Source organism: Cervus elaphus, chromosome 19 (genome assembly GCF_910594005.1).
Source record: "Cervus elaphus chromosome 19, mCerEla1.1, whole genome shotgun sequence".
Taxonomy (NCBI): Eukaryota; Metazoa; Chordata; class Mammalia; order Artiodactyla; family Cervidae; genus Cervus; species Cervus elaphus.
This window is the reverse complement of record NC_057833.1, coordinates 76,108,800-76,129,270: the sequence shown is the minus strand read 5'-3', so window position 1 is coordinate 76,129,270 and position 20,471 is coordinate 76,108,800. Positions and strand designations below refer to the sequence as shown.

The 20,471-nt window shown below is 52.1% G+C and overlaps 2 protein-coding genes across 3 annotated transcripts in view; both read left to right on the top strand.

Annotated features, from left to right (window-relative positions):
- FAM3B (FAM3 metabolism regulating signaling molecule B) overlaps positions 1–4,002 on the top strand; it is a 57,873-nt gene extending 53,871 nt beyond the window's left edge. Inside the window, exons 6-8 of the mRNA XM_043873609.1 lie at positions 383–470; positions 2,234–2,366; positions 3,759–4,002. Of these exons, the coding sequence (XP_043729544.1) occupies positions 383–470; positions 2,234–2,366; positions 3,759–3,848 (311 nt within the window). The 3' untranslated portion in view covers positions 3,849–4,002. The remainder of the gene's footprint in view (positions 1–382; positions 471–2,233; positions 2,367–3,758) is intronic.
- A 3,975-nt stretch (positions 4,003–7,977) lies between these two features.
- MX2 (MX dynamin like GTPase 2) overlaps positions 7,978–20,471 on the top strand; it is a 36,763-nt gene continuing 24,269 nt past the window's right edge. Inside the window, exons 1-5 of one of the 2 annotated variants that reach the window (XM_043873603.1) lie at positions 7,978–8,047; positions 14,441–14,636; positions 14,741–15,076; positions 15,878–16,070; positions 17,867–17,998. In XM_043873603.1, coding sequence (XP_043729538.1) covers positions 14,810–15,076; positions 15,878–16,070; positions 17,867–17,998 — 592 coding nt within the window. In that variant the 5' untranslated portion in view covers positions 7,978–8,047; positions 14,441–14,636; positions 14,741–14,809. Of the gene's footprint in view, positions 8,048–14,066; positions 14,335–14,440; positions 14,637–14,740; positions 15,077–15,877; positions 16,071–17,866; positions 17,999–20,471 lie in introns of those variants that run through there. The other variant, XM_043873604.1, reaches the window with a different exon arrangement.

The following is a 20,471-nucleotide window of genomic DNA, read 5'->3' as shown; positions in this document are numbered from 1 at the left end:
TCCGGGTCAGGCGTGTATGTCTCCCATTGATCTTCAGTGTCCTGGAGCCACTCAGCTCTGAGATGGTCACACCAGATCTGGTACTTTCTCAGTGATTGTAGAGAAAAGTCCACCTGTTCTGTGAAATCATTGCTGGTTGGTTTGAGAGTCAAACTCACAAGAGTCTTTATGATCTGATCGTGCTGCCCACCTCACGTGGCCCCAGCATGGAACCCAGGTCATTTACTATGAGGGCACTAGAAGATCAGGTGCATGGTAGAGAGACAGCTCTAGAATCAGAGGATTCAGAACACAGAGCACAGAGTTGAGAGCAGAACAACCTCTAGGGTCACAGCCTCAGCTGATGGAGAAGGTCCTAAATCAATGTACCTTGACCCGGCAGATAACTCTGGACCGATGACAAACTTTATTCAGAGCGCTCCCTCGAAGTCCCTGCTCTTCATGGTAACCCACGATGACGGCAGCAGCAGGTGAGTGTACAGTTATATCACGGCAGGGGCCAGAGTCAGAGATGCCAGCTGAGGGCAGAGTGCCAGCTCTGTCAGGGTCCCTCAGGACACCCTTTGGGAGAGAACAGAGCTCCAAGGAACAGGAGGCTTCTTTAAGGAGAAGGAATGGGCGGCCATGATGAACAGATTGCATTTCCAGAAAAATGATGAGCTGGTGGAGCACATGAATCTTAGAAATAAGAACTATTTCCAGGTAGCAAGACAAATTCCTCACTGACAGTAAATAAGATAGCAAAGCTAACCCTTGGCCAGAGAGCTAAACGCAGAGTGGGACACACACACACACACACACACACACACACAAGTGCACTCATCTGCAGTGCTTTTATGAGAGAGAACGTGACCTGGCTCAGAGCTTTCCACATGTGCTCTTCTAGGTAAACATGTGCTTCTTCACTGCACAACTTCCGAGAACCTCACAGTGCCAATTTGCATTGTGACTTCCCAAGACGGGACTCCTGAACAAGACATTTCCCAGACGTGTTTGAATTCAGATCCTCTTCTTTAATAGAGTATCTTCCCCGGGTGGAAATTCTTCGGCATATGCTTTGAAAAACTTGGATTTAGCCCACTTAGGAAAATCTGAGCTTATTGTTTTTCTTTTCCTTTCTGCCCTCTTTCCTTTATGAGCTCTAAATGGCAGCTTTCTACAAAGTAAGATTGTTTAGGGCTTCCCTGGTGGCTTAGCTGGTAAAGAATCCGCCTGCAATGCAGGAGACCTGAGTTCGATCCCTGGGTTGGGAAGATCCCCTGGAGAAGGGAATGGCAACCCACTCCAGTATTCTGGCCTGGAGAATTCCATGAACTGTATAGTCCGTGGGGTTGCAAAGAGTCTAACGCGACTGAGCGACTTTCACTTTCAAGATTGTTTAGGTCTTTTTTTTTTCTCTTTTTTGATACTGACTTTTGTGAATATGAAAGATACAGTTTTGACATTTGTTTTCATCTTTCAGCATTTTCTGTTTGCTTTATTCTGTGGTCAGTAAACAGGCAGCAGCAAGGACTGGAAATTATGTTGTTTAGGGGTGAGGATAATTGGACCGTGAGACCCAGGGCTTTTCAGAATTGAGAATTAAAACTCTGTGCCCCAGATTGACTCTAAAAGGGTCTTTTGTTGTTGCTGCTAAGTCGCTCAGTTGTATCTGACTCTTTGTGATCCCATGGACTACAGCACTCCAGCCTTCCCTGTCCACTATCTCTCAGAGTTTTCTCAAATTCATGTCCATTGAGTTTTTTATTCCTCATCTAACCATCTCATCCTCTGTCGCCCCCTTCTCCTCCTACCCTCCATCTTTTCCAGCATCAGGGTCTTTTCCAAAGAGTCCTGAATGTGGCCTTATGTGTAACTAGAGGCTTCCTGAATGGCTCAAGCAGTAACGAACCCGCCTGCCAATGCAGGAGACACAGGTTCGATCCCTGGGTCAGGAAGATCCCCTGGAGAAAGAGATGGCAACCCACTCAGGTATTCTTGCCTGGGAAACCCCATGGACAGAGAATCCTGGCAGGCTACAGCCTGTGGGGTTGCAAAGAGTCAGACACGCCTGAGCACACACGCACACAGAGATGTTACACTCAGCCAGTGTTCACACCTCTCTCCTGCCCTGTGCCCCAGGATAGCAGGTGCTGCTTTAGAAACCTGTCCTAGGACCAGACTGTGTTCCAGAGTACACAACCGAGTCTGCAGGTGAGACATTCACAGGCGTCTCCCCTTTTCATCCCCCCAGGCTGAAGGAGGATGCCAAGAAGGCCATAGAAGCCCTGGGAAGTAAAGAGATCAGGAACATGCGGTTCAGGTCAAGCTGGGTGTTTGTGGCAGCAAAAGGCTTTGAACTTCCTCCAGGAATTCAGAGAGAAAAGGTGAGTGATTGTTAAACATCCCTTCTTCTCAAACAGTTACCATATGTCCTAGCAATTCCACTCACAGATGCACAGCCAAGAGAACAAAAACACATGTTCACACAAAATCTTGCACAGGAATGTGCTATTATTCCTAACAGCAAAAAATCAGGAACAACCCAGATTGGATGAATGGACTTAAAAATGTATAAATAAAATAGATGTAAGTGCACACTGAAATATTACTCGGGCACATAAAGAAATGAAGTATTGATATATTCTGTGACATGAGTGAACCTTGAAAACATACTAAGTGAGAAAACCAAATACAAAACGCCATATACAGTGTGAGTCCATGTGAATGAAATTTATGTAACAGTCAAAACCAGAGAGAGAAAGTAGATTAGGAGCTGACTGGGCTGTGGGGCATGGTGAGAGGGTATGTGCTTTCTTGTTTCAGGGATGAAAATGTTTTCATTTGTTTGTTTTGCCAGGATGTGGCTTGCAGGATCTTAGTTCCCTGACCAGGATTTGAATCCAGACTCTAGTAGTGAAAGCACCAATTCCTTACCACTAGACTGCCAGGGAATTCCCAGAATACGTTTTAAAATTGAGTGTGATGATGCTTTCATGTCTCTGTGAATATACTGAAAACCACTGAGTAACCACTTTATCATTAAAACCACTAAACTTTAAATAGATGAATTTTATAGATATGCAACAAGCAACACAGGTTTACTATATAGTACAGGGAACTATAGTCAATATTTTGTAATAATCTATAACAGAAAATAATCCGAAAAATAATATATGTGTACGTGTATAACTGAATCACCTTGCAGTGTACCTGAAACATAAGTCAGTTATCAGTTCAGTAGCTCAGTCGGTCTGACTCTGTGCAAGCCCATGGACTGCAACACACCAGGCTTCCCTGTCCATCACCAACTCCCCGGGCCTGCTCAAACTCTTGTCCATCAAGTCAGTGATGCCATCCAACTATCTCAACCTCTGTCATCCCCTTTTCCTGTCTTTAATCTTTCCCAGCACCAACATCTTTTCCAATGAGTTGTTCGTCACATCAAGTGGTCAAAGTATTGGAGCTTCAGCTTCAGCCTCAGTCCTTCCAATGAATATTCAGGCTTGATTTCCTTTAGGATGGACTGGTTTGATCTCCTTGCAGTCCAAGGGACTCTCGAGAGTCTTCTCCAAAACCAAAGTTCCAAAGCATCAATCCTTCGGCACTCAGCCTTCTTTATGGTCCAACTCTCACATCCATACATGACTACTGAGTAGGCTGGAGCAAATCCCATTCTAGCGAGTGATCCTCTTTTCTGATTTTGCTCACAGCTGGCACATTAAGCATTGCTGATTAGATGAATGGATAAATTAAATCCTTTTCTTTCCTTTGCACAGATCAACCACTCAGATGATGCGAAGAACAGGTATTCTGGCTGGCCAGCCGAGATCCAGGTAGAAGGCTGCATACCAAAAGGGCCCAGCTAACATTGCCCCGCCTCGACAAATGGGCTTTTTATAGACAAATGCATCCTGAATGGACTGCGGCCCTTCTCCAATGGTCAATATTTGATGAATATTTCAGGTTTGTCAACCAACCAATCAGAATATTTGCCAGTTGTATAAAATCTTGTCCCACAGACTTTTTATGCCAGTGTTTATAGAGTGAAGATGTTGAGCTGAAATGCATGGTCGTGCTCAAGAGGATTCAGTGACGTCACCTGGGAAGGAGAGGATTAGGGGAAGCAGCCCCTGCCTGTTAAGGTGTGGAGCTATTTTATCATCAGATCCAAGTTTGACCCGTGTGGTCCAGATAACTCTGCAGAGAGAAAACCTTTATTCTCCGACCACAGAGCACACCCTCCTTATGGACGGTCATCTCATAGGGACAATGAGCAGTAGCCATAGGGCTTAGCCACCTTCTTGGGTCAACCTTCTTGAGCTCTCCTTGCAGGTCCCTGAACTTATTCATTCATCCCACAAATCTGGGTGCACCTAACTCGGGCACAAGCAATACGATGGTGAAGAGATTCAGTGTCTGCGTCCACGCAGGGGTGTTCTCCAGTGGCACCTTGTTTAACAGGATGGGGAGGAGGGATCTCTGATGGGCCGGGCAGGCAGGGGCTGCTCTCAGGAGGACCACCGTACAACCCTGACTTCCTAGGAGGCACACTGTAGATCCACATGCCAAGATGCCCAGCGCCTTGGGGTTAAGAAAATCAAGTCATTGCCAAGTGCTCTTTCTGACCTCCCTCCCAAACCTGGCTCCCAGAAATGATAGGAGACTTTGATGCCAGCTTGATAGTGCTTATCTAGCCTCCAGTTTCTCACCTATCCATAGAGGGGTTAGAACAGATGAACGATTTTCAAGTACTTTTATCAGCAGGCCTCCTTTTAAAAACACGGCAGCACGTGGCACCCTGAATTTCAGCATCCTTGCAGGATCCGACTCCCCAGGTCTCAGTGACTGACAGCAGCACTGAGTCCTCTGTGGTTGTAGGTGGGCTGAAGGACAGTGGAGGCTCAACTCTGAGCGTGGGGGCCAGGCTGAAGGAGGGTCCCTATCGGAAATGGAAGCCAGAGAGAGCGAAAGTGCAGATGTTTGCCAAAGCTCCTGCCAGGACAGGTGTGAGCCCTCATCATTGCACCCTGCTGCCAACCAGGGGGAACACATCAGCCTCTTGGCAGTGGGGGGGGGGGGGGTGACCATGGACCCCTCAGGGATCCTGAGTCTCTCTCTGCAGAGGAATCTGCAAACCACTCGGTGGGATCTTGGCTGGGGCCCTGTTACAGGCTAGACTCTATTCCTCCCTAACTCGTGAGTTGAGTCATAACTGACCGGCAGTACCACAGAATGTGACCTTGTGTGGAAATAGGGTCACTGTTGGTGTAATAAGTTTGAGTCAGGTGGCCCCTATCCAGTGTGACTGGTGTCCTAAGAAAAAGGAGAAATTTGGACACAAACAGGCCATCAGAGAGAACCCCCTTCTGGGCTCTGGACCACCTCAGAGGAGGCCTGGAAGGGACCTTGAGGGTCAGTGAAAAGGCAGCAGAATGGAGGCCCCGGGAGGGTGGGGGCTGGAGGAGGGAGGGGTGATCAGGACGAGCACGGAGGACTTGGAGGGCAGCGGGACTCACGGTGGGCGCCTGCCACAGCACACTTGTCCAGACCCACCGGGTGTCCAACCCCAAGAGTGACCCTAGTGTAAACCGTGGGCTCTGCGTGATGACAATGTGTCAGCGGGGAGGTCACCCCTCTGGAGGGGGCGGTCAACAGTGGGGAGGCTGTGCCTGTGGTGGGGGGTGAGGCAGGGAGTCTAGGGGAAATCTCAGAATCTCTGTGTCTTCCTCTTTTTACTGTGAACCTAAAACAAATAAAGTCTATTACAAAACCAAGCTGTCAAGGAAACTGAGACACAGATGGGCAGTCACCCGTCCTGAGCGTCTGTCCTCTCTCCCCAGACGTCCCCACCCTTCCCCCATGTGGAAGTGAGCCTGAGCCTCCTCTACCCCCACCCCCACTCTCCCCCTCTCTGCTGCTGGAGAGTGGGTGGGCCTGCAAGGACTGCTCCTCCCACGAGAGGGCAGGGCCTCTAACCTCCACCCTGTGAAGGGCAGGCACTTGCTGAGCTCTAAGAATCCCTATTACCAATATGCCTGGACTTTTGACAGGCTTCCCTGGTGGCTCAGCGGTAAAGAACCGGCCTGTCAATGCAGGAGATGCGGGTTCAATCCCTGAGTCGGGATGATCCCCTGGAGAAGGAAATGGTACGCTCAAATATTCTTGCCTGGAGAATCATCATGGACAGAGGAGCCTGGTGGGCTGCAGTCCAAGGGGTCTTAAAAGAGTGACTGAACACACACACACACACACACACACACACACACTGGACTTTAGACATCACTGATGCAGAAATGGAGCTTGTTCCTGTCTAAGGAGCTGAGACCCTCTATTGCCAGCAGCCCTTTGTCACCCTCTAGCCCGGACACTGACACTACCCACCCAGGCCTGTCCTCCGTCCACGGGCACCATGCATGCATGAGGGCTGACAGCCTCCTAGCACCTGCCCTGAGATGGGTCACCATCATCCCCCACCCCCACCCCTGCACCACTGGAGTAAGGGGGGTCCAGACAGTGAAGAGCTGGGGGATTGCCACCCACAGTGGCCTCTGCTACTCCACCACCCTGCACAGACACACACTTAGAATCTCGCCTGTGCACAGGCTCCCAGTTCCTCACCTCCTTAATCCATTAGCGGGGGAGACACTGCATGGTCTCCTCTGCACAACGAGAAAGCAAACTCAGAAGGAGCGGTCCTGCTGAGGGTGTTTGAGCACCCGGACCATCCCTTCCTCAGAGGGTCCGTGGGCCGGGTGGGATGCGGGACCCTGGCCAGGGGTCATCACCAAGGTCCCGCCCGAATCCCCGGACAGTAGCTTGTGAACTAGTCCGGTGCCTTGATGCTGCTGAGGCCCCGAACCTTCCCGGAGAGCCTTCCTGAGGGGTGTGCCAAGGAGGGGTGCTGTGCTGCTGGGGAGGGTGGATCCTCAGCCGCCTCCTCAAGCGAACTTCCCTCGCTCCCTCTGTGGAAGGGGTCCCACTCTGTCTGGCCTCTGCGGTGTCTTCCCTGTGCCTTTCCTGGCACTGCAGAGGCATCCACCCTCTGACACAGCTGATGAATCAGAAAACTCGCTGCAAAGTCAGCTGTCCAGTTCTTCCCTCCGTCTTCCCTCTCTGCCCAGGAGCCTCTGGATGGATGACCTGGGCATCAGGTCCTGCAGGACGCAGACCCTGGAAACTATCCCCAGGACCTCTTAATGTCAGGCTTTGAAAACCATCTTTTAAGCCTCCAGATTTCTTCTTTAGAGGACATTTTGCCCACAAGTCAGGTGAATGAGCAAAAAAGTGCTTGGGATTCATTTTCTTAATTTTCTAAGATTTTTTGTTTTGTTTTGGAAAGCCCTATGGGTGTGACGTTGAGATGGAGGCAGAATCCCCCCATCCTGTGCCAGCCCCGAACCCCCAGGGCTCCTTGGGGCCCCCCATACTTTGGTGGTGGGGGTGCCCAACTCACTCACGCTTCAGTCACAGCGAAGGGAGGGCTTTGGGACCCCGGGGGGTGCGTGCCTGTAGCTTTGCAGGTGAAGTAACCCGCACAGGACCAGGAAGTCAGGCTCACTCCTGGGAACCAGCCCAAGTGTGAGGGTACGCACCGCACACCTACGTGAGGGAGGCTGTGGGGGTTGTGGATATCCCTTCCTGGCATGTTCAGAGCTTAATACGGGCAGAGAGTGGCAGGACACAGAAAAGTCAGAAAGTCCTTCTGGACAGTGCTTATGCTAAGTGACCCGTTCTCCAAGTGTGGTTGGCCCCAGCCTGCCTGCCGAGAACCTGTTAGCCCAGTTACCCATCTCCCGCCCCACCCCCTCCCATGAGTTCACAAGCCCACCAGGAGACTCTGATGCAGCTGGAGTCTGAGGACCACTGTGTGAAGCACCAGGAAATGGATGGATACTTCAGGTTTCGTTTCTGTGGCAGGCTAATGGTTTCATTTTTGTGGCAAGTCATTAGTTTCATTTCCTTTGCTTCTGGGAAAGGAAACCACGAGGGGAGGAGGGATCCTTTAAAAGGAAAGGGAGGAATAGGCAGAGATGACTTTGCCGGCCTCCCTCCTACAGGTGCACAGGTAAGAGCTGGGTCAGTGCGGGGAGGGCTACCTAAATGCTTCTTCCTGCAGCAGATCTGCATTTCTATTAAAAGCGGCTCCTGTTAAACGTGGCTTGTGCCAGAAGGCTGGAGGCAGAAAGATGATGTTTCTGAAGCTGCCTGCGTTGTGTGCTGGTGCTGGCCCCTAGCCATCCCTGAATGCACGCTCTAGAAAGGAAGCGGCGGGACTGGGAGCACAGGGGGTGCCCATCTCCCCGAGTCTGGCCAAAGACCTTGTGACCACTCAGAAGTGGCTTCTGGAACTTCCATGGAAGTTGTACATCCTGAGGAGGGGAGAGAGTTTCATGCTCTGTGAAGCTGTGATTTAGAATAAAATATTAACTATAGTCACCTTGCTGTACCTTGCATCTCCACAGCTAATAATACTGTGTAGCATTTTAGAAAGTTGCTAAGAGAGTAGAAGGCTTCCCAGGTGGTAGTAGTGGTAAAGAACCCTCCTGCCCGTGCAGGAGACTCAGGGGATGCAGGTTCAATCCTCAGGTTGGGAAGATCCCCTGGAGAAGGGCATGGCAACTCACTCCAGTATTCTTGCCCAGAGAGTGCCATGGACAGAGAAGCCTGGGAGGCTACAGTCCATGGGGCTGCAAAATAGTCAGACACGACTTAGAGACTAAACAATAACAACAAAAAGGGCAGATCTTAAAAGTCCTCATCACAAGAAAAAAAAGTAAGTATGAGGATAGATACTAACTCATCCAGGTGACTATTTCCTAATATTCACAATTGCAGGGGAAAAGGAGAGATTATTTGGTCTGTGTTGGGCTTCCCAGGTGGCTCAGATGGTAAAGAATCCGCCTGCAATGCAGGAGCCTCGGGTTCGATCCCTGGGTCGGGAAGATCCCCTGGAGAAGGAAACGGCAACCCACTCCACTACCTTGCCTGGAGAATCCCATGGAGGGAGGAGCCTAGTAGGCGACAGTCCAAGGGCTCGGAAAGAGTCGAACACAGCTGAGCGACCTCACTTTCACTTTCAGTTCCAGCCTAATGGGTGTTCCTAAAACCCTCAGAAGGGAGGAGAGCATCCGCTTCTGTTATGCTAATCAGGTGGTGTCAGGTCCCCGTGTTACGTTAATGAGGTAGGAGCCGGTTGCCTAGGTGAGCGATCACGTGACAGAGGACTGGCGCTTCCAGCCACTCCCCATCTCCCGGAAGGGAAGCAGGGCAGGAGATTGAGTTCAATCTCGGATAGTCAGCGATGGAATCACTCAGGTCTATGGAATGAAGCCGCCTTACTACCGGAGAGTGTTTGGAGGGCTTCTGGAGCGCACTGGAGATGCGGGACAGCGGTGCTCGCAGAGTGGAAGCTCCACCCTCGTCCTGCGCCTGCGCTCTGCATCTTCTCCGTCTGGCTTTTTCTGAGTTGGGCTTCCCTGGTGGCTTAGCTGGTAAAGAATCCACCTGCAATGACGGAGACCTGGGTCCAATCCCTGGGTTGAGAAGATCCCCTGACGAAGGAAAAGGCCACCCACTCCAGTATTCTGGCCTGGAGAATTCCGTGAACTGTATAGTCCATGAGGTCGCAAAGAGTAGGACATGACTGAGCGGCTTTCACTTTTCCTGAGTTGTGTCTGTGTGCATGCTATTTCCCTCAGTCGTGTCCGAATCTTTGTGATCCCATGGACTGCAGCTCACCAGGCTCCTCTGTCCATGGAGTTTCTCCGGGCAAGAATACTAGAGTGGGTTGCCGTGCCCTCCTCCAGGGGATCTTCCCCACCCTGGGTTCGCACCGTGTCTCTTATGTCTCCTGCATTGCAGGCAGGTTCTGTAAAGAACTAGCGCCACCTGGGAAATCCTTTTATAATAAACCTGTGATCTAGTCAGTGAAAGGTTTCTGCTTTAGCAGATTATTCAAACGCAAGAGGGGCGGTGGGATGAGGTGGGGAGTGTCCTTGCTAGCGGTTTGCATCTGAAGTGGGCAGTGTTGACTGGGGGGAAAATGCACATGAGAGTTGTGAGTTAAGTTTTATTGGGGGCAAAATGAGGATGATAGCCTGAGAGACAGCATTTTGGATAGCTCTGAGGAGCTGTGACAAACAGCTAGTGGGGAAGTCAGTAATATATGATTATAGTGAAGGGCGTATGTGCAATCAAGCACACATTTCGGCAGAAGCTCACTGCTAGTCACGAGGAGCAGATGTCACCATTAGTGATTTTAGTGCTTTTCTAGATATGAGGAGATGCAAGAATTGTGCTCATAAAATCTTCTCCGGAAAATATCAAACTACCTGAAGACCTGTTCTGCCAGTTTATCCCAGAGCACAGAGGCCCTTGCTCCTGATCTCCATCCTGAACTACTTTCAGGGGAGCAGCTGCAGTGGCCCAGGATTTAATCCTTGTAGAATTAGGTGTGTGCGTGTGTGTGTATGTGTGTGTGCTCGGTCACTCAGTTGTGTCCAACTGTGACCCCATGGACTATATCCCAACAGGTGCCTCTGTTCATAGGATTTCCCAGGTAAGAACACTGGAGTGGGATGCCATTTCCTTCTCCAGGGATCAAACCAGAATCTCCTGCATCTCCTGCATTGGCAGGCATATTCTTTGCCACTGTGCCACCTGGGAAGCCTAGAGACAGATGACAAATGCCAGTTTGTAATTAGCAGCAGGATGAGGTGGGGGCGGGTGATAGGGTGAGCCTCATCTGATAATAGTCCTGTGGTATCCACTGTCATCTCCCGGTAGATAGTGTCCGAATTTAGTCAACTGTTTGATGATATATAGAATGACACACACTTTCAGAATCATAATTGAAGCCCCAAAGCCTGTTCTCAGAGCTTCAGGATCCCTCTTGCTTGAGGCAGGGGTGGCCAAGAGGGCTCCTGACACTGTTTCTCTCGAGGGGCAAGGACACCTGCTTTCTAGCATTTGCTGATTCCCGTTGTAGCATGAACTGGTGGATTATTATGCCTTCAGAATTTTACTTAGAGACAGATATGATGCCAAGTCCACCCAGCAAAGAAAGGCCTTGGGGGGAACAGATAAGGTATAAACCACTATGCCTTTGAACTGTGGTGCTAGAGAATACTCTTGAGAGTCCCTTCAACAGCAAGGCGATTAAACCAGTCAATCCTAAAGGAAATCAACCCTGAATATTCATTGGAGGGACTGATACTGAAGCTGAAGTTCCAATAATTTGGCCACCCAATGCAAAGAGCTGACTCATGAGAAAAGACCCTGATGCTGGGAAAGCTTGAGGGCAGGAGGAGAAGGGGATGACAGAGGATGAGATGATTGGATGGCAACACTGACTCAATGGACATGGATTTGAGCAAGCTCCAGGAGATTGTGAAAGAGGGAGCCTGGCATGCTGCAGTCCATGGGGTTGAAGAGAGTCAGACACGACTGAGTGACTGAACATCAATGGTATGTGAGTGTCCTAGGGTTGTTATGGCACAGTAACCCAGGCTAGAGGGCTTAAAAAATGAAAATTTAGTCTCTCCCAGCCCTGGAGGCTGGAAGTCTGAGATGGAAGCATTAGCAGGGCTGGTTCCTCCTGAGATTCTGCGTAGAGTCCATCCCTGTCTCTTCCAGCTTCTCCTCATTGCCAGCACTCCTTGGCACTACTGGGGGAAAATATCTGAGGATGCTTCCAGCAGGATGAAAAAGAAAAAGCAGAGGCCTTTTCATGGGATCATACTTTCTCTAGACACTTGCTGAAGGGTCAGGTATTTTGTAAGACAATGAATTTCGTGGGGGAGACTGGCCCCATGGGAAACTATTCAGATGTGGAACAGAGAAAAGGCTAAACCTCAGGGACTCAGAGAAATGAAGAACAGGAAGATGCAAAACAGCTGTAAAAACCCAGATTTAGTTTTAGTCCCCAACCAGTGGGAGGGGCTGGCTGAGAGTGTTTTCCTCTAAAGCTAGCCTCAGCCACAGGGCACTTGAGGGCTGCATGCCAGCAATTCCTGGCCAGGAAGTGCCTGCTTCATCCCCCCACAGCCCCACACATCGGGAATCAGCTGACTGTGACTGTAAGGTTGGGGTTGCCTGTAAGACTGGCCTTCTGCCCAACACTCAACTGAGCAGTCTTACTGCCCTTCATCCACAAGAGGGAACAGAGGTGCTGTCTTAGGATTTCAGCACAGAGATAAGGGTGCTCCCACCACTGGACATCCTTTGCAGGGCTCCCCCAGGAGCAGGGATGAGCCTGTGGGGGGGGGTCTCCCTTTTTTAGGGTCTCCAGGTCAGTGGAGCTCACCGCTTAGAAAAGCACAGGTAGAAGACTTCACCTCCTTCCAACCCAAACCCAAATGTCAGGTCCAGCCCCAGTCATGCCAGGAAAGGCCAGGGCACAGCCCGGTCAGTGCAAGGCAGAGAGGACCAGAGGGGCTTTCCGAACCCCCAGGAGACAAGGGTGCTTCTCCCAGTTCCCTGAGCTCATTCTGACCTCAGGACCTTTGCACTTGAACTTGTTCTGCCAGGAAGGCTCCTCCCCAAGTCCTCAAATAATTGCTGCTCTCCTCATTCATTTCCTGTTTCCTGTACACGTGGACACACCCTCTAACAGCCCCTGCCTCCACCTCTGACACTGACCCCAGGATCTGTCACCCACTCCCTTTCTTCCAGACACTCCATCATCACCTGGGGTTGCATTACTGCAGCCTTCTTCATTGGTCCGCTTTCTTGTTTGGGGGTGTCCTCCCTGACAGAATGTGTGTACTGGAGGCAGGGACTTCATCTGGCTTGCTCACTACTGAACCCTCACGGCAGGAACCACCTCGCACATAGTAGGTCCTCGTATTAGTTTGCTCAGGCTGCCGTAACAAAGCGCCGCAGGGTGGATGGCTTAGACAACAGAAATTTATTTTCTCACAGTCTGGAGGCCAGAAGTCCAACACTAAGGTGTCAGCAGGGTTACTTTCTCCCGAGGCCTCCTGGACATGGAGACGGCAGTCCTCTCCCTGTGTCCTCACGTGGTCTTGCCTCCGTGTGTATCTGTGTCCTAATCTGTTTTTTTCTCATTAAGACACCGGTGAGGTTCTCATTAAGACACCTCGTTTACCTCAATATCCTCTTTAAAGCCCATCTCTCCAGTGTAGACACACACCGAGGTCCTAGAGGTTAGGACTCTGACATATGAACTTGGGGACACAATTCAGCCTGCATTAGTCCTCAATACACATCTGTTGAATGAATGAATCAGTGAATGAACCACCCTCACTTTTAAAGCTAGGCCAATGGCACACACAAGGTTATGAATGTGCAGGTCCAGTTTGAGGGAAGGCAAAAAAAATTGGCCCAGCATTCAGAGATGGTATCAAATAGGAAAAGGTAGGTTAGGACCAAATTCTTTAGGAACTTTGTTCTGAAAACAAAGACCCCAGAAGTTTTTAGAAAGGGTAGTGACAGGATGAGACCAGGGGCTTAGAAGGGAAAGGGCCATAGTGTGTGCAAGGATGGGGCCACTTTTGTGAGGAGGGGGTGGACAGACGGCTGGAAACAGGGCACACACGGATGCCCCAAGGGTCAGTGACGGGGTAGGCACCACCTCGAGACTCCAATCCTCCCCAGTGGTTAGTGCCCTGGAGCTGGCATGACAAATGCCCCCAACTCAGACACATAGGATATCTATTCTCTCCCAGTTCTCAGGCCAGAAGTTCCAGGGCGAGGTGTCAGTAGAACTAGTTCTTCCCAGAGGCTCTGAGGGAGAACTCTTTCAGGCCCCTCTCCCAGCTTCTGGGGCCCCTGATCCCCTCGGGGGTCCCTGACTTGGGGCAGCGACCCTCCAGTCTCTGCCTCCTTTGCCCTCCAGGCAAGGGGCTCCTGTGTCTCAAACCCTCCCCACCTGTCTCTTCTTGCATTTCGGGCCCACCATCATCCCCAGATCTGCCTCAATTCCTCTGCGAGTGGGCTTTTCCCAATAAGGTCACAGCCACATATCCAGGTGGACTCGCATTTGGGAGGGGAGCGAAGCCATTCAACTCACTGTCTCCACTCTGGTCCCTGTGGGGGGTGGGGGGGCGGTCACAGCAGGAAAGTGTTCATGACCCAGAGTCCCTGGCCAGCCTCTGGGCCCTGACTCAGGCCAGTAACTAGACCACTGCGCTTCACCTTCTTGACCTGAAAAAGTGCAAATTAGGTGCTGACATGCAGGGTTGCTGTGAAAACGAAATGAGCATCTCAGAGCAGTGCTGGGTGAGGCCAGCTGTCTCTAGGGGGACGACCACCTGATTGTAGGTCCCACGGAGAAGTAAGAGACCCCAGCAACCTTTCTCCCAGAATCTCCAGCAGCCTGACCTAGCCTGGGTGAGAAACGGTGACGGCGGGGCAGAGATTGCCTACCAAGGGATGCTGGACGGGCTCCCTGTCATCTCTCCACACCTTACTGCCTCCTCTCCATCTTGAACTGTAGGTGACGACACGGAGCCCAGCAGAAGTGACAGCAGAACCTTCAGACTCTCCCCTGGAAGCGCAGAGTCCCCTTGTCCCCAGGCCCGGGGGCACCACCAACACCCCTTTTGTGTTCTGTGCCTGTTTGCGGCCATCAGCCCCTCCTGCAGACAGGCCTGAGCTGGGCTGCTGGCCTGCCCTGCGTCAGTGAGCAGCAGGTGGGTTGTAAGGGGTTGGGCAAGGCAGAGCTGGAGGAAATACAGCCCCCAGGAAGGTCTGCTGGGGGACCTCTGGGCCACGCTCCCCTCTTGTGTCTTCGCAGAGCTCGTCGAGAAGACCGGAGGCGCTGAGCCCCAGAGACCGCATACCCCAGCTCTTCGAGCAGACAGTCATGTCGCTGTCCTACAGGCCTTTGAAGTCAAGGAGGCACATTCTGACTTCCACTCAGCCCCGCCCAAAGGAAGACCTGAACTTCCATCAGCAGCCACCAGCGCCGCCGCCGGCTCCAGCACCACCGGCTCCAGCACCGGAGCAAACAATGAGTCCCCTCCATTGGCAGGTGCGAGAGAGCCACCCCAACTTCCTTCCCAACAACTTCCATCAGCTGAATTTGGACCCTCAGCAGCCAGAAGCAAATGGGGGCCAACAGAGGTCAAAGGTAAGGTGAGAGGAGGGTGGGTCAGGAAGGGTGCATGAGAGGGAGGGAGGGGAGAGAAGTGTGTGTGTTAGTCACGCAGTCCTGTCTGACTCTTTGCGACCCCATGGACCGCAGCCCGGCTCCTCTGCCCATGGGATTCTCCAGGCAAGAGTACTGGGGTGGGTTGCCGTTTTCTCCCCCAGGGGATCTTCAGGACCCAGTGATGCAACCTGGGTCTCCTGCATTGCAGGCAGATTCTTTACCATCTGAAAGAAGGTGGAGGGGTGGGGGGAAGTGGGGAATAAAACCTGCCAGTCTAGTCCAGTTCCGTAGCACAGCTGGTGCCCTCCCCCACCCCCAACCTTCTGGGCACTTCCAACAAGCCCCGGGGGCAGACACAGTCTCTGGGGCAACAGTGACCTTCCTGGACATGGATCTGGAGCCTCCGTTCTCTGTGCTGGGGTCTCCTGCCTGGGAGCTTTCCCTCCAGCTGTGACTGCCACAGTCATCACTGTCAGCCACCCCCCACCCCAGCCCTGCAGGCCCGGGTGGGCTTCTCCCCTCCCTCCAGCTGGGAGCGCCTGCCCTCGCAGGGTCATCTCCCAACTCACACGGGCACCTCCACCTCCAGCCCACAGCAGTGGAAGCCAAGCCTCTGCAGGAACAAGTGCGGGGGGCCTTGCCTCTGGCACACCCGGGTCCACCTCTCGCCCCTCCTGTCTCTAACCCAACAAGAGCAAATCCATCAATTCAGCTGCAAATTCCAGAAAGCAGTGGGAGTCCATCAGAGACCAAGGCTGTGAGTCTGTCTGTCTCCTCCAGGAGCCAGAAAACAACCTGTACAGAAAGTATGAGGAGAAGGTGCGGCCCTGCATTGACCTCATTGACTCCCTGCGGGCCCTGGGCGTGGAGCAGGACCTGGCCCTGCCCGCCATCGCCGTCATCGGGGACCAGAGCTCGGGCAAGAGCTCCGTGCTGGAGGCTCTGTCGGGGGTCGCCCTCCCCAGGGGCAGCGGTAAGCACTGCTGGGGCAGCCTCCTGCAAGCCACAGAGCATCCCAGGACCAGTAGGCTCAGGAGGGGCCACGGGAAGCCCCCCTGGACGGGTGATGTGGGCAGGGGGTGGGGTAGGGGGTGGGCCTGGATGCTCCTGCTACCCTAGGTCCTGAGTCCTCTTTCACGTGTCAACAGTCATTGCTGGGCTTTGTATCAGTTGGTTTCTTTCTAGTCCTCTAAGACTCTAGATACATTTCTATGTTAATTTGTGAGTTTCTGGTAACATGTAAAGTCTTTTTGAAGAATTTTCTCAACACTTTGAGAAGCTATTAGCCAGGATCATGGTGTGATATGTTTTTAAATGTTTCATTTTAAAAAAGAATTTTTTTTTTTTTGGTCATGCCTCAAGGCATGTGGGCTTTCATGCCCACAAGGGATTGAACCTGCACCCCTTGCATTATGAGTCGTTCAGAGTTTTAACCACTGGACCACCAAGGAAGTTCCTGTTTCCCTTCAAAAAAAAATTTAAGCTTGTGTAGAATTAAGCATGGCAACCCACTCCAGTATTCTTGCCTGGAGAATCCCATGGACAGAGGAAACTGGCAGGCTATAGTCCATGGGGTCTCAAAGAGTCGTACAGAACTGAGTAACTAACACTTACTACTACTATGATCATCTGGGCTTCCCTGGTGGCTCAGCTGGTAAAGAATCTGCCTGCAATGCAGGAGACCTGGGTTCAGTCACTGAGTTGGGAAGATCCCCTGGAGAAGGAAAAGGCTACCCACTCCAGTATTCTGGCCTGGAGAATCCCATGGACGGAGGAGCCTGGCCAGCTACAGTCCATGGAGTCGCAAAGAGTTGGACATGACTGAAGTTACTTAGCACGCACGCATGCAAGCACAGAATTAAAAAGCTGTCATACATTCTGACAATGAAAATAATTATAAAGGGGAAAAAAGGACGCACCTGGCACCCTCAAGTGGGTAGTTTCCCCTGTCCTGATTCCCTCTCTCATACCAATCTTCTTCCAGCACTGCCCATCTGTCAAAAATAACAGGAACCCAGGGATCCAGGGCTGCCTCCTGGGCACAGAGGAGGATATGGGGGCTTCATGGGCCCTGCACAGCCCTCAACAACCACCCAGACCAGGCGTCCCGGCCTGTGTGTCCTCCCAATCATGGGCAGTCGGTCCTTTACTCCCGGGTCTCCTGTGAGATCCCCATCCACCCAACTCTGATGTGTGATGGAGTCAGAGTGGGGACCAGTGGCTCCTCCTCTCCGCCCTGGGTTCAGCATTTCCAGGAGAAAAGCAACAGAGCAAAGAGTCTGGAGGCCAGTGTGGCCGTGGCAGTCTTGTGGGGCAGGCAGGAGCCCCTTACAGGACAGTGCTTTGGGCTCCCTCCATGCCCGAGTGTGAGGGGCTAGGAGGGCTGGATGGGGCCAGGTAAATCTCACTGCTTCCCTCCCACTCCTACCCCTGTCGTGACCCTTGGCTGCCACCTGGACTGTGCCTCTGGCCTTTCTAGGAACAGGGGTAATTAGTGGGGCTGGACTGAGTCCTCCCTAGAGAGGGATACAGCTTTCAGACAAGGCCTCTGGGGACACTGGGGAGGATAAGAGCAAAGGGTGGCGCTTCCCTGGTGGTCCAGTGGTTAGAACTCCATGCTCCCAATTCAAGAGATGGGGGTTCAATCCCTGGTCAGGGAACCAAGATTCTACATGCCTTGTGGTGCAGTCAAAAAAGAAAAGAAAAGGGCACCTGTGAATGGTTCTTTTTAAGGGAAACTTAGAGGCTGTTTGGGAAACTCTCTCTCAGGAATCATCACCCGGTGTCCACTGGTGCTGAAACTGACAAAGCTGGAGTGTGAGTGGACGGGGAGAATCAGCTACCGCAACATAACGCTACAGCTGCACAACCCCTCCGAGGTGGAGTGGGAGATCCGTAAAGGTAGGGCCCTGCGGGCATCTGCAGGTCGGCTCCTTCTCCCCCTGGGGTCATCAGCAGTCACCCGGGCCTCTCCAGCCCCACAGCGAGCACCATCTCTTCTTTCCAGGCTTTCCCACGTGCCGCCCTCTGCCTCGCACACGTCCCTCCTCCTTGCTACATAGTCCTACCCTTTCGCGACTGTCAGTTTTACCTGCCTCTCCTCTGGGAACTGTCCCAGACAGCACCCCTGCTCCAGCTACCCCGGTCAGCGCTGGGGACATGTGTCGCGAGGAGCTGCTCTAACCTGAAGTGTCTTGTTGCCTGTGGCCGCATCCCTGTCTCCAAGCTGTGAGGTTTCCCCCAAAGCCAACCCCGCCCACCCACCACTCCTAGAAGCACATCCAACTCTTGAGATCAGCCTGACGTAACCACCGAATGAGAAGCAGGCTCAGTTGCTCCTGGAATGTCTTCCCAGGAGGCGCTAGTGGTGAAGAACCCGCCTACCAGTGCAGGAGACATAAGAGACACAGGTTTGATCCCTGGGTGGGGAAGATCCCCTGGAGGAGGGCATGGCAACTCACTCTAGTATTCTTGCCTGGAGAATCCCATGAACAGAGGAGCCTGGTGGGCTACAGTCCATAGGGTCACAAAGAGTCGGACATGACTGAAGTAGCACGCTCCTGGAACCCACGTCCATACCCATTCGGAGGGGACCCTGGAGGTCATCCCCTCGCAGCCCTGCCTCCAAGGTCCCTGGGCCTGCCCACCACTCTCCAAGGCATCTTCCCCTTCCTGCTCTCAAGCTGGGCTCAGCCAGACAGGCAAAAATTCACTCTGATCATAACAGGAAATTCTGTGGCCATAGCTTCCATTCTAGGGAGATGGGCTTATGCCTCACTGAGCAGCAAACTCCATCCAAGGCTGGGGTTTTCACGTGACTCCTGGGCCTCAGCTCCCTGAGAATCTTGTGTCCCCAGCTGGCTCACCAGAGGGATCACTCCCCAAATTGCAAAGTGCTGCCTCAATTCTAGCACCCACCCCCAAAACAGGAACTTCCTGAGACCTTCACCTGGCAAGTCTCCTAGCTTCAAATGATAAAAGCTCTGCCCTGCGGGGCCTGCTATGCCTGTCCTGTCCACATGTGCCCAGCACATCCTGCAGCGTGGCTGAGATCTGCCCAGTCTCTCTCTAGCTGCGAGCTCTGTGGGCAGGACTGGGAGGGCACGTTCTGTGAACTTGGGTGAATGTTTTGTGTAAGGATGAGTAATGAGCATCTTTAGAATAGCATCTCTAAAGCATCTGTAGCATCTTGGAACTCTGGTCCACTGCGGTTGGGAGTGTAAGTTGGTGCAACTACTTTGGAAAACTGACAAAATATCCACTAAAGCTGGAGGTGTGTGCATCCCCCATAACACCTCAAAACTCTAATCCCGAGTATCAGTTCAGTTCAGTTGCTCAGTCGTGTCCAAATCTTTGCGACCCCCATCAACTGCAGCACGCCAGGCCTCCCTGTCCATCACCAGCTCCCAGAGTCCACCCAAACTCATGTCCATTGAGTCAGTGATGCCATCCAGCCATCTCATCCTCTGTCGTCCCCTTCTCCTCCTGCCCTCAGTCTTTCCCAGCATCAGGGTCTTTTCAAATGAGTCATTTCTTCGAATCAGGTGGCTAAAGTATTGCAGTTTCAAATTCAACATCAGTCCTTCCAATGAACACTCAGGACTGATCTCCTTTAGGATGGACTGGTTGGATCTCTTTGCAGTCCAAGGGAATCTCAAGAGTCTTCTCCAACACCACAGTTCAAAAGCATCAATTCTTCAGCGCTCAGCTTTCTTTATCCCAAGTACATTCCCAGCCAAAATGTGCACCAAAAGTCAGCTTCTAGAATCTCTATAGCAGCACTATTGTGATTCCCAGGTGGTGCTGGTGGTAAAAGAATCTGCTGCCAATGCAGGAGACATAATAGATTAAGTTCCTGGGTCAGGAAGATCCTCTGGAGGAGGGCACAGCAACCCACTCCAGCACTCTTGCCTGGAAAATCCCATGGACAGAGGAGCCAGGCAGGCTCCAGTTCATAAGAGTCACAAAGAGTCAGACATGACTGAGTGACTTAGCAAGCAAGCAGCTATGATTACCCACCTCCCTCCACACCCCCCCAGCCCCAACCCCCCACACCCCACAGACTGGATCAAGACACAGAATGGCAATGAATAGGAACAGCCCTCAGCCACAAGCACCAGTATAAAGGAATCATGCAAACGAAATGTTGAGCTGAGAAAGAGTGACGAAGAGAGGGTTTCCCCAAGTGGCTCAGCGGTAAAGAATCCACCTGCAATGCAGAAGCCGCAAGAGACTCGGGTTTGATCCCTGGGTCGAGAAGATCCCCTAGGGGAGGGCATGGCAACCCACTCCAGTAGTCTTGCCTGGAGAATCTCATGGATAGAGGAGCCTTGCAAGGTACAGTCCATGGGGTCACAAAGAGTCAGACATGACT